A 12,500-nucleotide genomic window follows, 5' to 3' on the forward strand; every position below is an offset into this window, starting at 1 on the left:
GTCATCTTATTGAGCCCTATTGTGTAATGTGTCATTTTAAAGCTCTGAATACAAAGATCAAACATTTATGAAAAACAGAAACCACACAATGTGCCTGTTGTTCCATGATTGGTCACATTTGAAAAAAAAATCCAAATTAATTTCTGCCTGAATCTCACCTTGAAAATGTAAATTCTGATATTTCATGTGTTCTAATAATTATTAGACAGATATAGAAATGTTTAAAATGTATCTAAGTCTTAATATTATATGTATAGTTAATATTTCCCTGTGTGTGTGTGTGTGTGTGTGTGTGTGTGTGTGTGTGTCAGCGTTGCTGTATAAGTGTGAGGCCCAGCGCTCCAGCTGCGGTCAGTGCCTCAAGGCCCCGCCCACCTTCGACTGTGGTTGGTGCACTGAAACCAGGAAGTGTCTCCTACGGCAACACTGCCCCGCCCCCGAGCAAAACTGGATGCACCACGGACGACACAACCTGCGCTGCAGCCACCCGCGCATCACCAAGGTAACCTCTACTGTGATCAGTGCTAAGGTAGGGAATCGAACCCGTGACCTCTGCTGTGATCAGTGCTAAGGTAGGGAATCGAACCCGTGACCTCTACTGTGATCAGTGCTAAGGTAGGGAATCGAACCCGTGACCTCTGCTGTGATCAGTGCTAAGGAAGGGAATCGAACCCGTGACCTCTGCTGTGATCATTACTAAGGAAGGGAATCGAACCCGTGACCTCTGCTGTGATCAGTGCTAAGGTAGGGAATCGAACCCGCGACCTCTACTGTGATCAGTGCTAAGGTAGGGAATCGAACCCGCGACCTCTGCTGTGATCAGTGCTAAGGTAGGGAATCGAACCCGCGACCTCTGCTGTGATCAGTGCTAAGGTAGGGAATCGAACCTGCAACCCTTGTAGAGTCAAACCCACAACCTGCATTTCAGCCATGCCCACATCACTAAGGTAGGGAATCAAACCCGCAACCCTCTCTGTAGTTGGTTGGGAATTGAACCCACAACCCGCTCTACAGTCATCACCACGGCAGGGAAGTGAATCTGCACCTTGTGCTGTTGCAATCACTGAAATTAGGAATCAAACCCACAACCACAGCTGGTAGTCAGCTTAAAACTGACAAGGTAGGGAATCAAACCTACAACCTCTGCTGCTTCCCAGGTAGGGAATGCATTAAGGTACAGAACTGAACCCACAACCACAGCTGTAGTCTCCCTGGAATCACTACAGTAGGGAATCGAACTCAAAACCTGCAGTGAGCTCGTCTCACATTACTAAGGTAGGGAATCAAACCTACAACCTCTGCTGTAGTCTTTACTAATGCAGGAGAGTGAAATCACAACAATAGTCATCATCCATGACTTATCAATTTGACTTATCAAGGTAGGGAATCGAACCAACAACCTGCTCTGTAGTAATCACTAAGGTTGGGAATTGAACCCAAAACTTGTGATGCAGCCCGCCTAACATCAGTAAGGTAGAGAATCGAACCCACAACCTGCTCCTTACTCAACACTAAGGTGGGGAATCGAACCAACAACCTGCTCCTTACTCAACACTAAGGTGGGGAATCGAACCTACAACTGTTGTCTTTACTAATGCAGGAAAGTGAAACCACAGTAGTCATTGTCGTCATCCATGAATTATCACTTTGACTTATCAAGGTAGGGAACTGAACCCAAAACTGAAGCTGGAGCCACTTATTACTGAAGTGGGGAGTCGAACCCTCACCTGTGCCTCTGTCAGTATGAAGTCCAGTTCAGTGTGTGAGACCTAGACAGGAGAGGAATGAACAGCATTAACATATCATTAACATATCATTAATATAACATTAACATAACTTAATACTTAATATCTGTCTGTCATAGTGCCTTATCATTCCCATTGAGCTACACAGGAACATAAAACCAATCCTGATCATGTCTCTCTCTCTCTCTCTCTCTCTCTCTCTGTCTCTCTCTGTCTCTCTCCCCCCCTCTCCCCCCCCCCCCCCCTCTCAGATCGGTCCTCTAACAGGTCCTCGGGAAGGCGGGACCCGGGTGACGATCGAGGGGGAGAACCTGGGTCTGCAGGTCCGGGAGATCGCCCACGTTCAGGTGGCCGGGGTCCGCTGCAACCCCGTCCCGTCACAGTACATCAGCGCTGAGAGGTGTGTGTGTGTGTGTGTGAGTGTGTGTGAGTGTGTGTGTGTGTTAGTATATACAGTATATTACAGTACTTAGTGGAGGTGTGTGTGTGTGCTGCATTTCTGTAGAAAAAGACATGAAATGCAGGTAAACTTTACTGTGCATTTGTGTGCTAATACATCACATCCATCCCTCTCCCTCTCCCTCTCCCTCTCTCTCTCTCTCTCTCTCGCCCCCCCCCACCCCTCCCCCCCCTCCAGGATAGTGTGTGACATGGCGGAGGCTCTCCTCCCTCACTCTCCTGGCGGTCCGGTCGAACTCTGCATCGGCGTCTGCAGCGCCGAGTACCGAACGCTCTCCACCCAGACCTACTCCTTTGTGGTGCGTGTGTGTGTGTGTGTGTGTGTGTGTGTGTGTGTGTGTGTGTGTGTATTGGAGACTTTCATTAGCACTAGTCTCAATAGAGAGTTTTAGTGTCACATTGGCAGGCTGTTTACATTAAGACTATTTCCCTACAGGGAACCCTAGAGGAGAACAGTGACTGGATACTGGATCAGACTGTTAGGAGAGTTTGTCTATAGGGATCAATCGAAGTATTGACTATCACAATAAAAAGCTCATACTATTACTATTGGTTCGGTAATGGAGCATTTTAGTGTCCCGTAGTCTAAATGTTGTTTCAGAAGCTTTTCCACCTGACAAGAAAACTTCTGTGGGAAAATTTTATGTATATTAACCCAAACATCTCCGTTCAGGCTTCAGGGTTCAGCCAGTGGTTTATATTTATACATTTATACATATATATATACTGTATATTATAATGTTATATTTATTATATATTAGCCCAACCCTATCCCCCCCTCCAGAGCCCTAGTTTCGGCCGGGTTCAGCTGGAGAAGGGGCCTGTTTTTGTATTTGTAGTAATAGTTTGTATATATATATATTTATTAACTATTAACCTCTACCTCCTCCTGTCTAAAGCACTGATTTCAGCCAAGTTTGGCCAGAAAAAAGAGCAGTTCCTGTATTTTAAGTAATAGTTTGTACATATATATATTTAGTATTAACCGAACCCTCCGTCTCCCCCCTCCAGAGCCCTACGTTCAGCCGGGTTCGGCCGGAGAAGGGACCCGTGTCGGGGGGGACCAGGCTGACGGTGTCCGGGCGCCACCTGGACGCCGGCAGCACCGTCACCGTCTACATCGACAAGGAGGAGTGTCTGTTCGTCAAGTAAGAACGCATCTGTGGATGGAGGGATTGAATGAATGAATGAATGAATGAATAAACAAACTAATAAATTAAAGAATATGCAACTGAATTGAAGAATAAACAAACAAATGAATGGATGGATTAGTACAGTGAATGAATGAATGAATGAATGGACGATGAATGAATAACTGAATTAACTAATATATAAATGAATGAATGAGTGAACAAATTAATGCCAGTAACCTAACAAACAATTGAATGAATGAGTCAATATACAAAGGAATGGATGAATAAGTGAATGAACGAGTGAGTATATAAATGAATGTATGCATAAACATTAAAGAACAAATACATACAGAAAATAATAAATAAGTGAATATATGAATGAATGTCTATACAAATGAATGGATGAAGGAGCAAATGAGTGAACATACAAATTAATGCATGAACACAAACTAACAGCCATATGAATGAATGAGCAAATAAAGAGAAACACAACAAACAAATGAACAACCAATCATCAACCTCGTCTCTCCCTCTCCCAGACGGACCAATCGGGACATAGTATGTGTGACTCCCGCCTCCCTGTCCGGCTCTGGCCCCGCCCCCATCCGCCTGATGATTGACAGGGCCGAGGTGACGAGTTCTGAGACCAAATACATTTACACAGAAGACCCGACCATCACCAACATAGAGCCAAACTGGACTATACTCAAGTAAAGATCATGAATCTTAATAGCATCTATTCTATGATTAATATTGATGAAAGTATTGATCTTTAATGTGTGTGTGTGTGTGTGTGTGTGTGTGTGTGTGTGTAGTGGCAGTACAGTCATAACAGTAACAGGAACTAACCTGCTGACCATCCAGGAACCCAAAGTCAGAGCCAAATATGGAGGAGTGGAAACTACTAATGTAAGTATAAACCCTAAAACCCTACACCCTAAACCCTAACACCCTAAACCCTACACCCTAAACCCTCACATCCTAAACCCTAACACCCTAAACCCTAACATCCTAACACCCTACACCCTAAACCCTAAACCCTAAACCCTAACACCCTAAACCCTAACTTCCTAACACCCTACACCCTAAACCCTACACCCTAAACCCTAACATCCTAACACCCTACACCCTAACTTCCTAACACCCTACACCCTAAACCCTACACCCTAACATCCTAAACCCTAACACCGTAAACCCTAACTTCCTAACACCCTACACCCTAAACCCTACACCCTAAACCCTAACATCCTAACACCCTACACCCTAAACCTAAACATCCTAACACCCTACACCCTAAACCTGAACATCCCAACACCTTATACCCTAAATACAAACATCCTAACACCCTATACCCTAAACCCTAACACCCTACACCATAAACCCTAAAACCCTATACCCTAACATCTTAATACCCTACATCCTACACCCTAAATCCTAAAACCCTAAAACCCTACACCGTAAAACCCTATACCCTAAAACCCTATCATCCTAAACCCTAGACCCTACACTTATATCCTAATACCTACATCCTAAACCCTAGACTCAACACCTTATACCCTACACCCCAAACCCTACACCCTAAAGTCAGAGCCAGTTATTGAGAAGTTGAGGTGACTCTCTCTCTCTCCCTCTCCCTCTCTCTCTCTCTCTCTCTCTCTCTCCAGGTGTGTACTGTAGTGAATGACAGTGTGATGACGTGTTTGGCTCCTGGTCTGGTCTACAGTAAACCAAACCCACCAGAGGGGGCGCTGCACCCCGACGAGTTCGGCTTCATCCTCGACCAGGTGAGAGTAGTAGTAGTGGTAGTAATAGTAGTAGTAGTAGTAGTAGTAATAGTAATAGTAGTAGTATTTGCAGTAGTAGTATTCAGTGGTTTTGTGTTCCAGTGTAGCTCAGTGGGAAGAGTAAGGCACAATGTCAGACAGATATCAAGTTATGTTACCGTATTTCCTCTAATATTGGCCCGGGCCTTTATTTACCTCAACTGCAGAGGGTACCAGGCCTTTATTGGAAGCAGGCTTATATTAGAGACAGGCCTTTATTTCTAATTCCCTCTGTTTGATAAGTATATTTGCTCATATTTTAGTACGAAGCCTCCTTGTTTTCTGATCTGCTTCTGTTACGGTACGTTAGGTAGACGTTTTTTTGTTACTGCAATGCATTACGATAATTACGGTAATCGGCGACGGCACGCTCCAGAGACTTCCGCCGGCCGAGCCGTCTTGTGGCACTTGTACGTTACTACAAACTACAGTTACATTATATAACAGTCAGCAGGAGGTTACCGGTATCCACCGTTGTTTGCATGTAAGCTGAAGCTAACTGAAGCTAACTGAACCCGGGCGCCGATGTGTTCCCGGTGATCCGGCCGAGATTTCGGCGGGGGTCCGGGGCTTGGATCGGGAGGATCAATGCGGGCCGTGGGCGCGGTGGAGAGGCAGCGGCGGAGAGAGGAGACGGACACGGTCCAGCCATATACTAGGTTTTGACCTAGTCTTGTTTCCTTTGTTTTTTCCCCCGGCCTGTATTTGAGGCCGGCCTTTATTTGTTCGTGTCGAAGACCCGGCTTTTAATTGACTACAGGCCACTATTAGAGGAAATACGGTAATGTTATATTAATGTTATGTTAATGTTATATGCTATGTTAATGCTGTATTAATGTTCTGTTCATGTTGTGTCCTCTCCTGTCAGGTCTCCTCCCTCCTGGTCCTGAACACGACGCCCTTCACTCACTACCCAAACCCCTCCTTCGACCCGCTGGGGAATTCTGGGATACTGGAGGTCAAACCAGGCTCGCCCATCATCCTGAAGGTCAGGAGCAAGACAGAGTTCAGCCTCTCCTTCTGAATCTCAGTGTTAAGCACAGTGTTGAGTGATGAACGAGTGATGAACGACAAAATGGAAATATAAGCTCTTCTTGTTCTGTTACATTTGAACTCTGCTTCACTTCAGTAGGAGAAGAGAGTGATAATAAACTGGATTTCATCATAATCAAATATGAATCTTAAATTGTTATCCGTCATATTTAAAATGCAACATGCATTGTTATTTTTTATTGATCTAATTACTATTTTATATAATTGATTTATTAATTTTATATAATTATTAATAAATATTGATTTCATTAATTATTATATAGAATGTATTATTTAATAAAAAAGAATGAATTATTAATGATATTATATATGTATAATTATTATAATTATTAGTTAATAGATCATATTAATTTGTCATATTAAACTTTATATTTTATACCAGTTTCATACTATTCGTATTACTTGTTAATTAAAGTCAGTGTGTGTGTGTGTGTGTGTGTGTGTGTGTGTGTAGGGGAAGAACCTCATCCCCCCCGCCCCCGGAAACAACCGGCTCAACTACAGCGTTCTGATTGGAGAGACGCCGTGCCTGCTGACCGTGTCGGAGAACCAGCTGCTCTGTGATTCGCCGGATCTCACCGGAGAACAGCGAGTCCTGGTGAGTGACGGGGATTAGCCCCGCCCCCTTCTCTCTCTCCCAGCCAGTCATGTTCTTCCCAGCCGGTAATACCTGAACATTATTGGTTTACATTTTAGTCTTTTATCTGACGCCGTTTTCTACAGCAGGGTTTTATTTTGATTTTATTGTCAAATTGAAGCTCAATTTTAGTTTCGTTTCAGATCGTTTTCAAATGTTTTCTAGCTTTAGGTTCTTTTGGATTTTTCTGAAATGTGTCGTTTTCTAGATTTTATTTTATATAGTTTCAGTTTGAGTTTTAGAGTGTTGAGTCTTATGGTTAGGAAGAAATTTTCTTTTGTTGAGATCAGAAGAAACTTTATTGATCCCTGTAGGGAAACTGGCTCGTTGCAGCAGCCTGAATTTCCCTAAGGGGATTAATAAAGTGCTATCTTATCTTATCTTATCTTATCTTATCTAGCAAATAGTGACAGGATACAACAGAGAAAAACAGAATATAAATGAGAATAAAGCAATTCATGGTTATATTAAGATACTCAACTGACAAATTCAAAGAGAGCAGAACAGGAGAGGAGAGGAGAGGAGAGGAGAGGAGAGGAGGAGAGGAAACAAGGAGAGGAGAGGAGAGGAGGAGAGGAAACAAGGAGAGGAGAGATCTTTGTAAAGGTGAAAGTCATTAAGTGTAGCCACAGGGAGTCATGGGTAATTGGTCTGATATCACAGATCAGAGGGTAGAGACACACACACACACACACACACACACAGTGAAGTTCAAAGTGAACCCAGGATTAGTGAACAAAGACTTTCCTACTAGACAAACTATTGATAAATTATTAAAAGTATTGATTATTAATCAATACAGAATGTCAGGCTAATGCTTCCGTTTATCCGTTTCTCTCTCTCTCTCTCTCTGTTCACTCTGGGCGGTTAAGTCACAACAAGCAAAGTTTAATTTATTCATAACAGGCTTTTTGTGTTTAATGCCAATATTTGTAACCTGTAATAAAGTCTATAACAGGAAACAAGGAAGGACATTAAAAACAAAATTCTGAATTAAAACAAGAGAACAAACATGTTAAGTTGAGGAGATGAGGATGGAGTGTGTGTGTGTAGGTGTGTGTGTGTGTGTGTGTGTGTGTGTGTGTGTGTGTGTCAGACTGCAGGAAAGTGAAGGACAGTACAGAAATGGTTGGTATGGTGGAGTAAAGAGTTTAAACTGTTCTGAATGGGAATAAATGTATTTTTCGTCTGGATTTCAGTGCTGGGAGCGCTTCATATTCACTCCAGCACCGCCCTGACAGTCATGTAACACTGAGGTCTCTCTCTCTCTCTCTCTCTCTCTCTCTCTCTGTAGATCCTGGTTGGCGGTCTGGAGTATTCTCCGGGTACGCTCCATATCTACTCCGACAGCGCCCTGACGCTGCCGGCCATCATCGGCATCGGGGCGGGCGGCGGCGTGTTGCTCATAGCCATCATCGCCGTTCTGATCGCCTACAAGAGGAAGACGCGCGACGCCGACCGCACGCTCAAACGCCTCCAGCTGCAGATGGACAACCTGGAGAGCCGGGTGGCGCTGGAGTGCAAGGAGGGTGAGTTCTGTAACACCAACATCTATAACCAGTGTTAATGAAATAACAATAATCATAAACTACATATAATATACACATAATCAGAAACTATAAACTGTATTTCTTTGGCACTTTTTAAAAACAGATTACAAAGTGTGGTTAGGGTTAGCTTTAACAATCAAATAAAAGCAAACATCATACTCTTGGGTCCGAATACACAGATCATAGAAATATTGTAAATAATATGTAAAGAATATGTAAAGAAATGGTTTATGGATGCTATGGGAGCATGTAGATAGGAAACACAATGGGGCCTAAAATCGAACCTTGAGGAACTCCACAGGTCATTTCTGCTGAAGAAGAGAAAGAGTTTCCTTTCCCTCCTTAGTGACTGAGAAATTAACCAATTAAGTGCTTTAATCACTTAATTGGTTAAAGCACTTAAGTGTTTGATGCCAACCCAGAGTTTGGGACATGGTCAAGGCAGAAGTAAGATCTAAAAGGGTTAAAATCCAACTTTTATTCAAATCTGCTGCTCATTGTACGCTGTCTTGGTGTCATTACAAAGCATTACAAAGTTAGTAATTCTTACCATTTTCTCTCTACCTGTCTGTCTCTCCACCTGTCTGTCTCTCCACCTGTCTGTCTCTCCACCTGTCTGTCTCTCCACCTGTCTGTCTGTAGCCTTTGCGGAGCTGCAGACAGACATCCAGGAACTGACCAACGACATGGACGGAGTGAAGATTCCCTTCCTGGAGTATCGGACCTACACCATGAGAGTCATGTTCCCCGGGATCGAAGAACACCCCGTCCTCAAAGAGCTGGACGTACGTATGACACACACACACACACACACACACACACACACACACACACACACACACACACACACACACACCACTTATTTACGTCCATATGAATAGAGAAAATACCAGGGAATAAACAATAAAAGACCTGTTTACTATAACTGTACAGTAATATAACTGTAAGTTTGCAGTAAAACGGTAAGAATTAGGAACACACACACACACACACACACATACATACATACACACCCATTAGTGTATCTACAATGGCTGCGTCTCCTCTTGTCGTTTCAATGCGACTTTAATTAAGCGAACACACCAAGATGCATTAACTGACGGGTCTGGATGTATTCATTTACTATTTCAATTACAGCAGTAATACTACAGTTACCCATCAAATAAAAAGGTTGTTACTTGTGTAATCACCCATCTAAATATCAGATTCAAGTGGAATTATCCCAAAACTAAATCCCACCACAGTTTCCCCAATTTGTTTTCTTTATAATTAGTCATCATCCACTGAGCTGCTGAGAGGAGAAATGGTAGAAAACTTTCTTTCTCTGGTGGAAGTTTTCCCTCTACTTTTCCTCCAGTAAAAAGACGACAGGAACATCGACGCTGTTTAGTTTCCTGATCGTTCACAGAGGAAACTGACTGACAGCATATAATAATAAACTTTATTATTATACAGACAGTCATGTACTTCTATCCTAATTCATATCTAACTCTGTCCTGGTCCAGACTCCTGAGTCTCCTCCCTCCACTCTTCAGATGTTGTGGAGCGATTCAGAGAGTCTGCTGTTTCCCTCGTCAACGGCTTGTTCTCATTCTGAGAGACAATCGAGCCAATCAGAGCCTTTGTGGGCGGGGCTAAAGTTTGAACCGTTCGTCCAACGGTTTGTCATCGGTGTTTCAGCAGAATAGATTTGTTGAAATCACCTCCTTAACCAACAGATTGCCTTTGCAAAGACAATAACACAAACGGCTAACGAGGAGGACATCTCAGATTGAATAATGGAGTTGGAACCAAAGATCAGTCTGAAGATCAGACTGAAATCTTCTCAGATCTGGTTCCTTGTGGATCCTTGATATGGAGAACTGATGGAACCCAGTTCTGCTCTGAAGGCACCAAGACACTGAAGACACATCGTAATATTAAACATCTGAACTCAGATACTAACATGTTCCTTCTAACATTCCCTCCTCTCTGTCTGTCTCTCTGCCTGTCTGTCTCTCTGCCTGTCTCTCTCTCTGCCTGTCTCTCTCTCTGCCTGCCTGTCTCTCTGTCTGTCTCTCTGCCTGTCTCTCTCTCTGCCTGCCTGTCTCTCTGTCTGTCTCTCTGTCTGTCTCTCTGCCTGTCTGTCTCTCTGCCTGTCTCTCTCTCTGTCTCTCTGCCTGTCTCTCTCTCTGTCTCTCTGTCTCTCTGCCTCTCTGCCTGTCTGTCTCTCTCTCTGCCTGCCTGTCTCTCTGCCTGCCTGTCTCTCTGCCTGTCTCTCTCTCTGTCTCTCTGCCTGTCTGTCTCTCTGCCTGTCTCTCTCTCTGCCTGCCTGTCTCTCTGCCTGTCTCTCTCTCTGTCTCTCTGTCTCTCTGCCTCTCTGCCTGTCTGTCTCTCTCTCTGCCTGCCTGTCTCTCTGCCTGTCTGTCTCTCTGTCTCTCTGTCTCTCTGCCTCTCTGCCTGTCTGTCTCTCTCTCTGCCTGCCTGTCTCTCTGCCTGTCTGTCTCTCTCTCTGCCTGCCTGTCTCTCTGCCTGTCTGTCTCTCCAGTCTCCAGCGAACGTGGAGAAGGCTCTGCGTCTCTTCAGTCAGCTGCTGAACAACAAGATGTTCCTGCTGAACTTCATCCACACTCTGGAGGCTCAGCGCTCGTTCTCCATGAGAGACCGAGGGAACGTGGCTTCACTGCTGATGGCTGCTCTGCAGGTACCTGTCTGTCTCAACACCTGTCTGTCTGCCTGTCTGTCTCAACACCTGTCTGTCTGTCTCAACACCTGTCTGCCTGTCTGTTATTAATTAGTAAACAATATATTTCAGGGTCGTATGGAATATGCTACAGTGGTTCTGAAGCAGCTGCTGGCCGACCTGATAGAGAAAAACCTGGAGAACAGAAACCATCCGAAACTGCTGCTGAGGAGGTGAGAACCTGACCTTTGACCTTTAAACTTTAACCTTTAACCCTTAGTGATGAGGCGATCTGTTTCTCTCCTGATTCGTCTCGATGTGGTTCAGGATCAATACAACCAGGATCAATAAAAGTTCAGGGACAACAAAGTCTGACTGTGCAGAATTCTGTTTTATTTCTGAGACTCAAATCTTTCTAGCGATGCCATTGGCTGCTAGAATGTAAACAACAATTAAAAAATGTCATTACAAAGTGACAATAATATAATCTGGATGGAGAGCTTGTGAAACTGTGATGGTCAAGAGTCTCATTAGTGATTACTACAGCAGAATAACATGGAGCTGATATCACCATTCATGTTCCTGACAGCAGAATAACATGGAGCTGATATCACCATTCATGTTCCTGACAGCAGAATAACATGGAGCTGATATCACCATTCATGTTCCTGACAGCAGAATAACATGGAGCTGATATCACCATTCATGTTCCTGACAGCAGAATAACATGGAGCTGATATCACCATTCATGTTCCTGACAGCAGAATAACATGGAGCTGATATCACCATTCATGTTCCTGACAGCAGAATAACATGGAGCTGATATCACCATTCATGTTCCTGACAGCAGAATAACATGGAGCTGATATCACCATTCATGTTCCTGACAGCAGAATAACATGGAGCTGATATCACCACCATCACAGTTTTGACATATCGTCCCATCACTACTGACCCTGAACCTCGTAGCTTGTTAGCTTGTCTTCCTGGTTTTCATGCTAACAGCTGACATGATGGAGGAATGTAAACAATCTTTTTCCTGTTCAGTAACCGTCTGCTTTAGGAAACTAGATGTAAAATAAACAAACAGATTCATATTCAAAATGACTAAATTTGTGCAGGACGGAGTCTGTGGCTGAGAAGATGCTGACCAACTGGTTCACCTTCCTGCTGCATCGATTCCTGAAGGTAAGAAAGTACACTGACACACACACACACACACACAGACACACACACAGACACACACACAGACACACACAGACACACACACACAGACACACACACACACACACACACACACTCGATCCAGGTATCAGTCATTATCTCGCCTCCCCTGGCCATGAAGAGTCTTGTTCAGTCCAGGGCCAAGTGTGTGTGTGTGTGTGTGTGTGTGTGTGTGTGTGTGTGTTTGTGTGTGTGTGTGTGTGTTTGTGTGTGT

The 12,500-nt window shown here is 44.0% G+C and overlaps 1 protein-coding gene across 1 annotated transcript in view; it reads left to right on the top strand.

Moving 5' to 3' along the window:
• Window positions 1-311: 311 nt before the first annotated feature.
• The window catches only part of LOC139933240 (plexin A3-like), a gene marked incomplete at both ends in the record, with an annotated part of 16,020 nt that continues 3,831 nt past the window's right edge, over window positions 312-12,500 (top strand). Inside the window, 14 exons of the mRNA XM_078282519.1 lie at window positions 312-502; window positions 1,997-2,145; window positions 2,383-2,503; window positions 3,216-3,352; window positions 3,877-4,047; window positions 4,153-4,246; window positions 5,002-5,121; window positions 6,029-6,148; window positions 6,668-6,811; window positions 8,145-8,379; window positions 9,043-9,185; window positions 10,928-11,083; window positions 11,195-11,295; window positions 12,184-12,250. Of these exons, the coding sequence (XP_078138645.1) occupies window positions 312-502; window positions 1,997-2,145; window positions 2,383-2,503; window positions 3,216-3,352; window positions 3,877-4,047; window positions 4,153-4,246; window positions 5,002-5,121; window positions 6,029-6,148; window positions 6,668-6,811; window positions 8,145-8,379; window positions 9,043-9,185; window positions 10,928-11,083; window positions 11,195-11,295; window positions 12,184-12,250 (1,949 nt within the window). The remainder of the gene's footprint in view (window positions 503-1,996; window positions 2,146-2,382; window positions 2,504-3,215; window positions 3,353-3,876; window positions 4,048-4,152; window positions 4,247-5,001; window positions 5,122-6,028; window positions 6,149-6,667; window positions 6,812-8,144; window positions 8,380-9,042; window positions 9,186-10,927; window positions 11,084-11,194; window positions 11,296-12,183; window positions 12,251-12,500) is intronic.

This window comes from Centroberyx gerrardi, unplaced genomic scaffold, assembly GCF_048128805.1.
Source record: "Centroberyx gerrardi isolate f3 unplaced genomic scaffold, fCenGer3.hap1.cur.20231027 Scaffold_579, whole genome shotgun sequence".
Lineage (NCBI taxonomy): Eukaryota > Metazoa > Chordata > Actinopteri > Beryciformes > Berycidae > Centroberyx > Centroberyx gerrardi.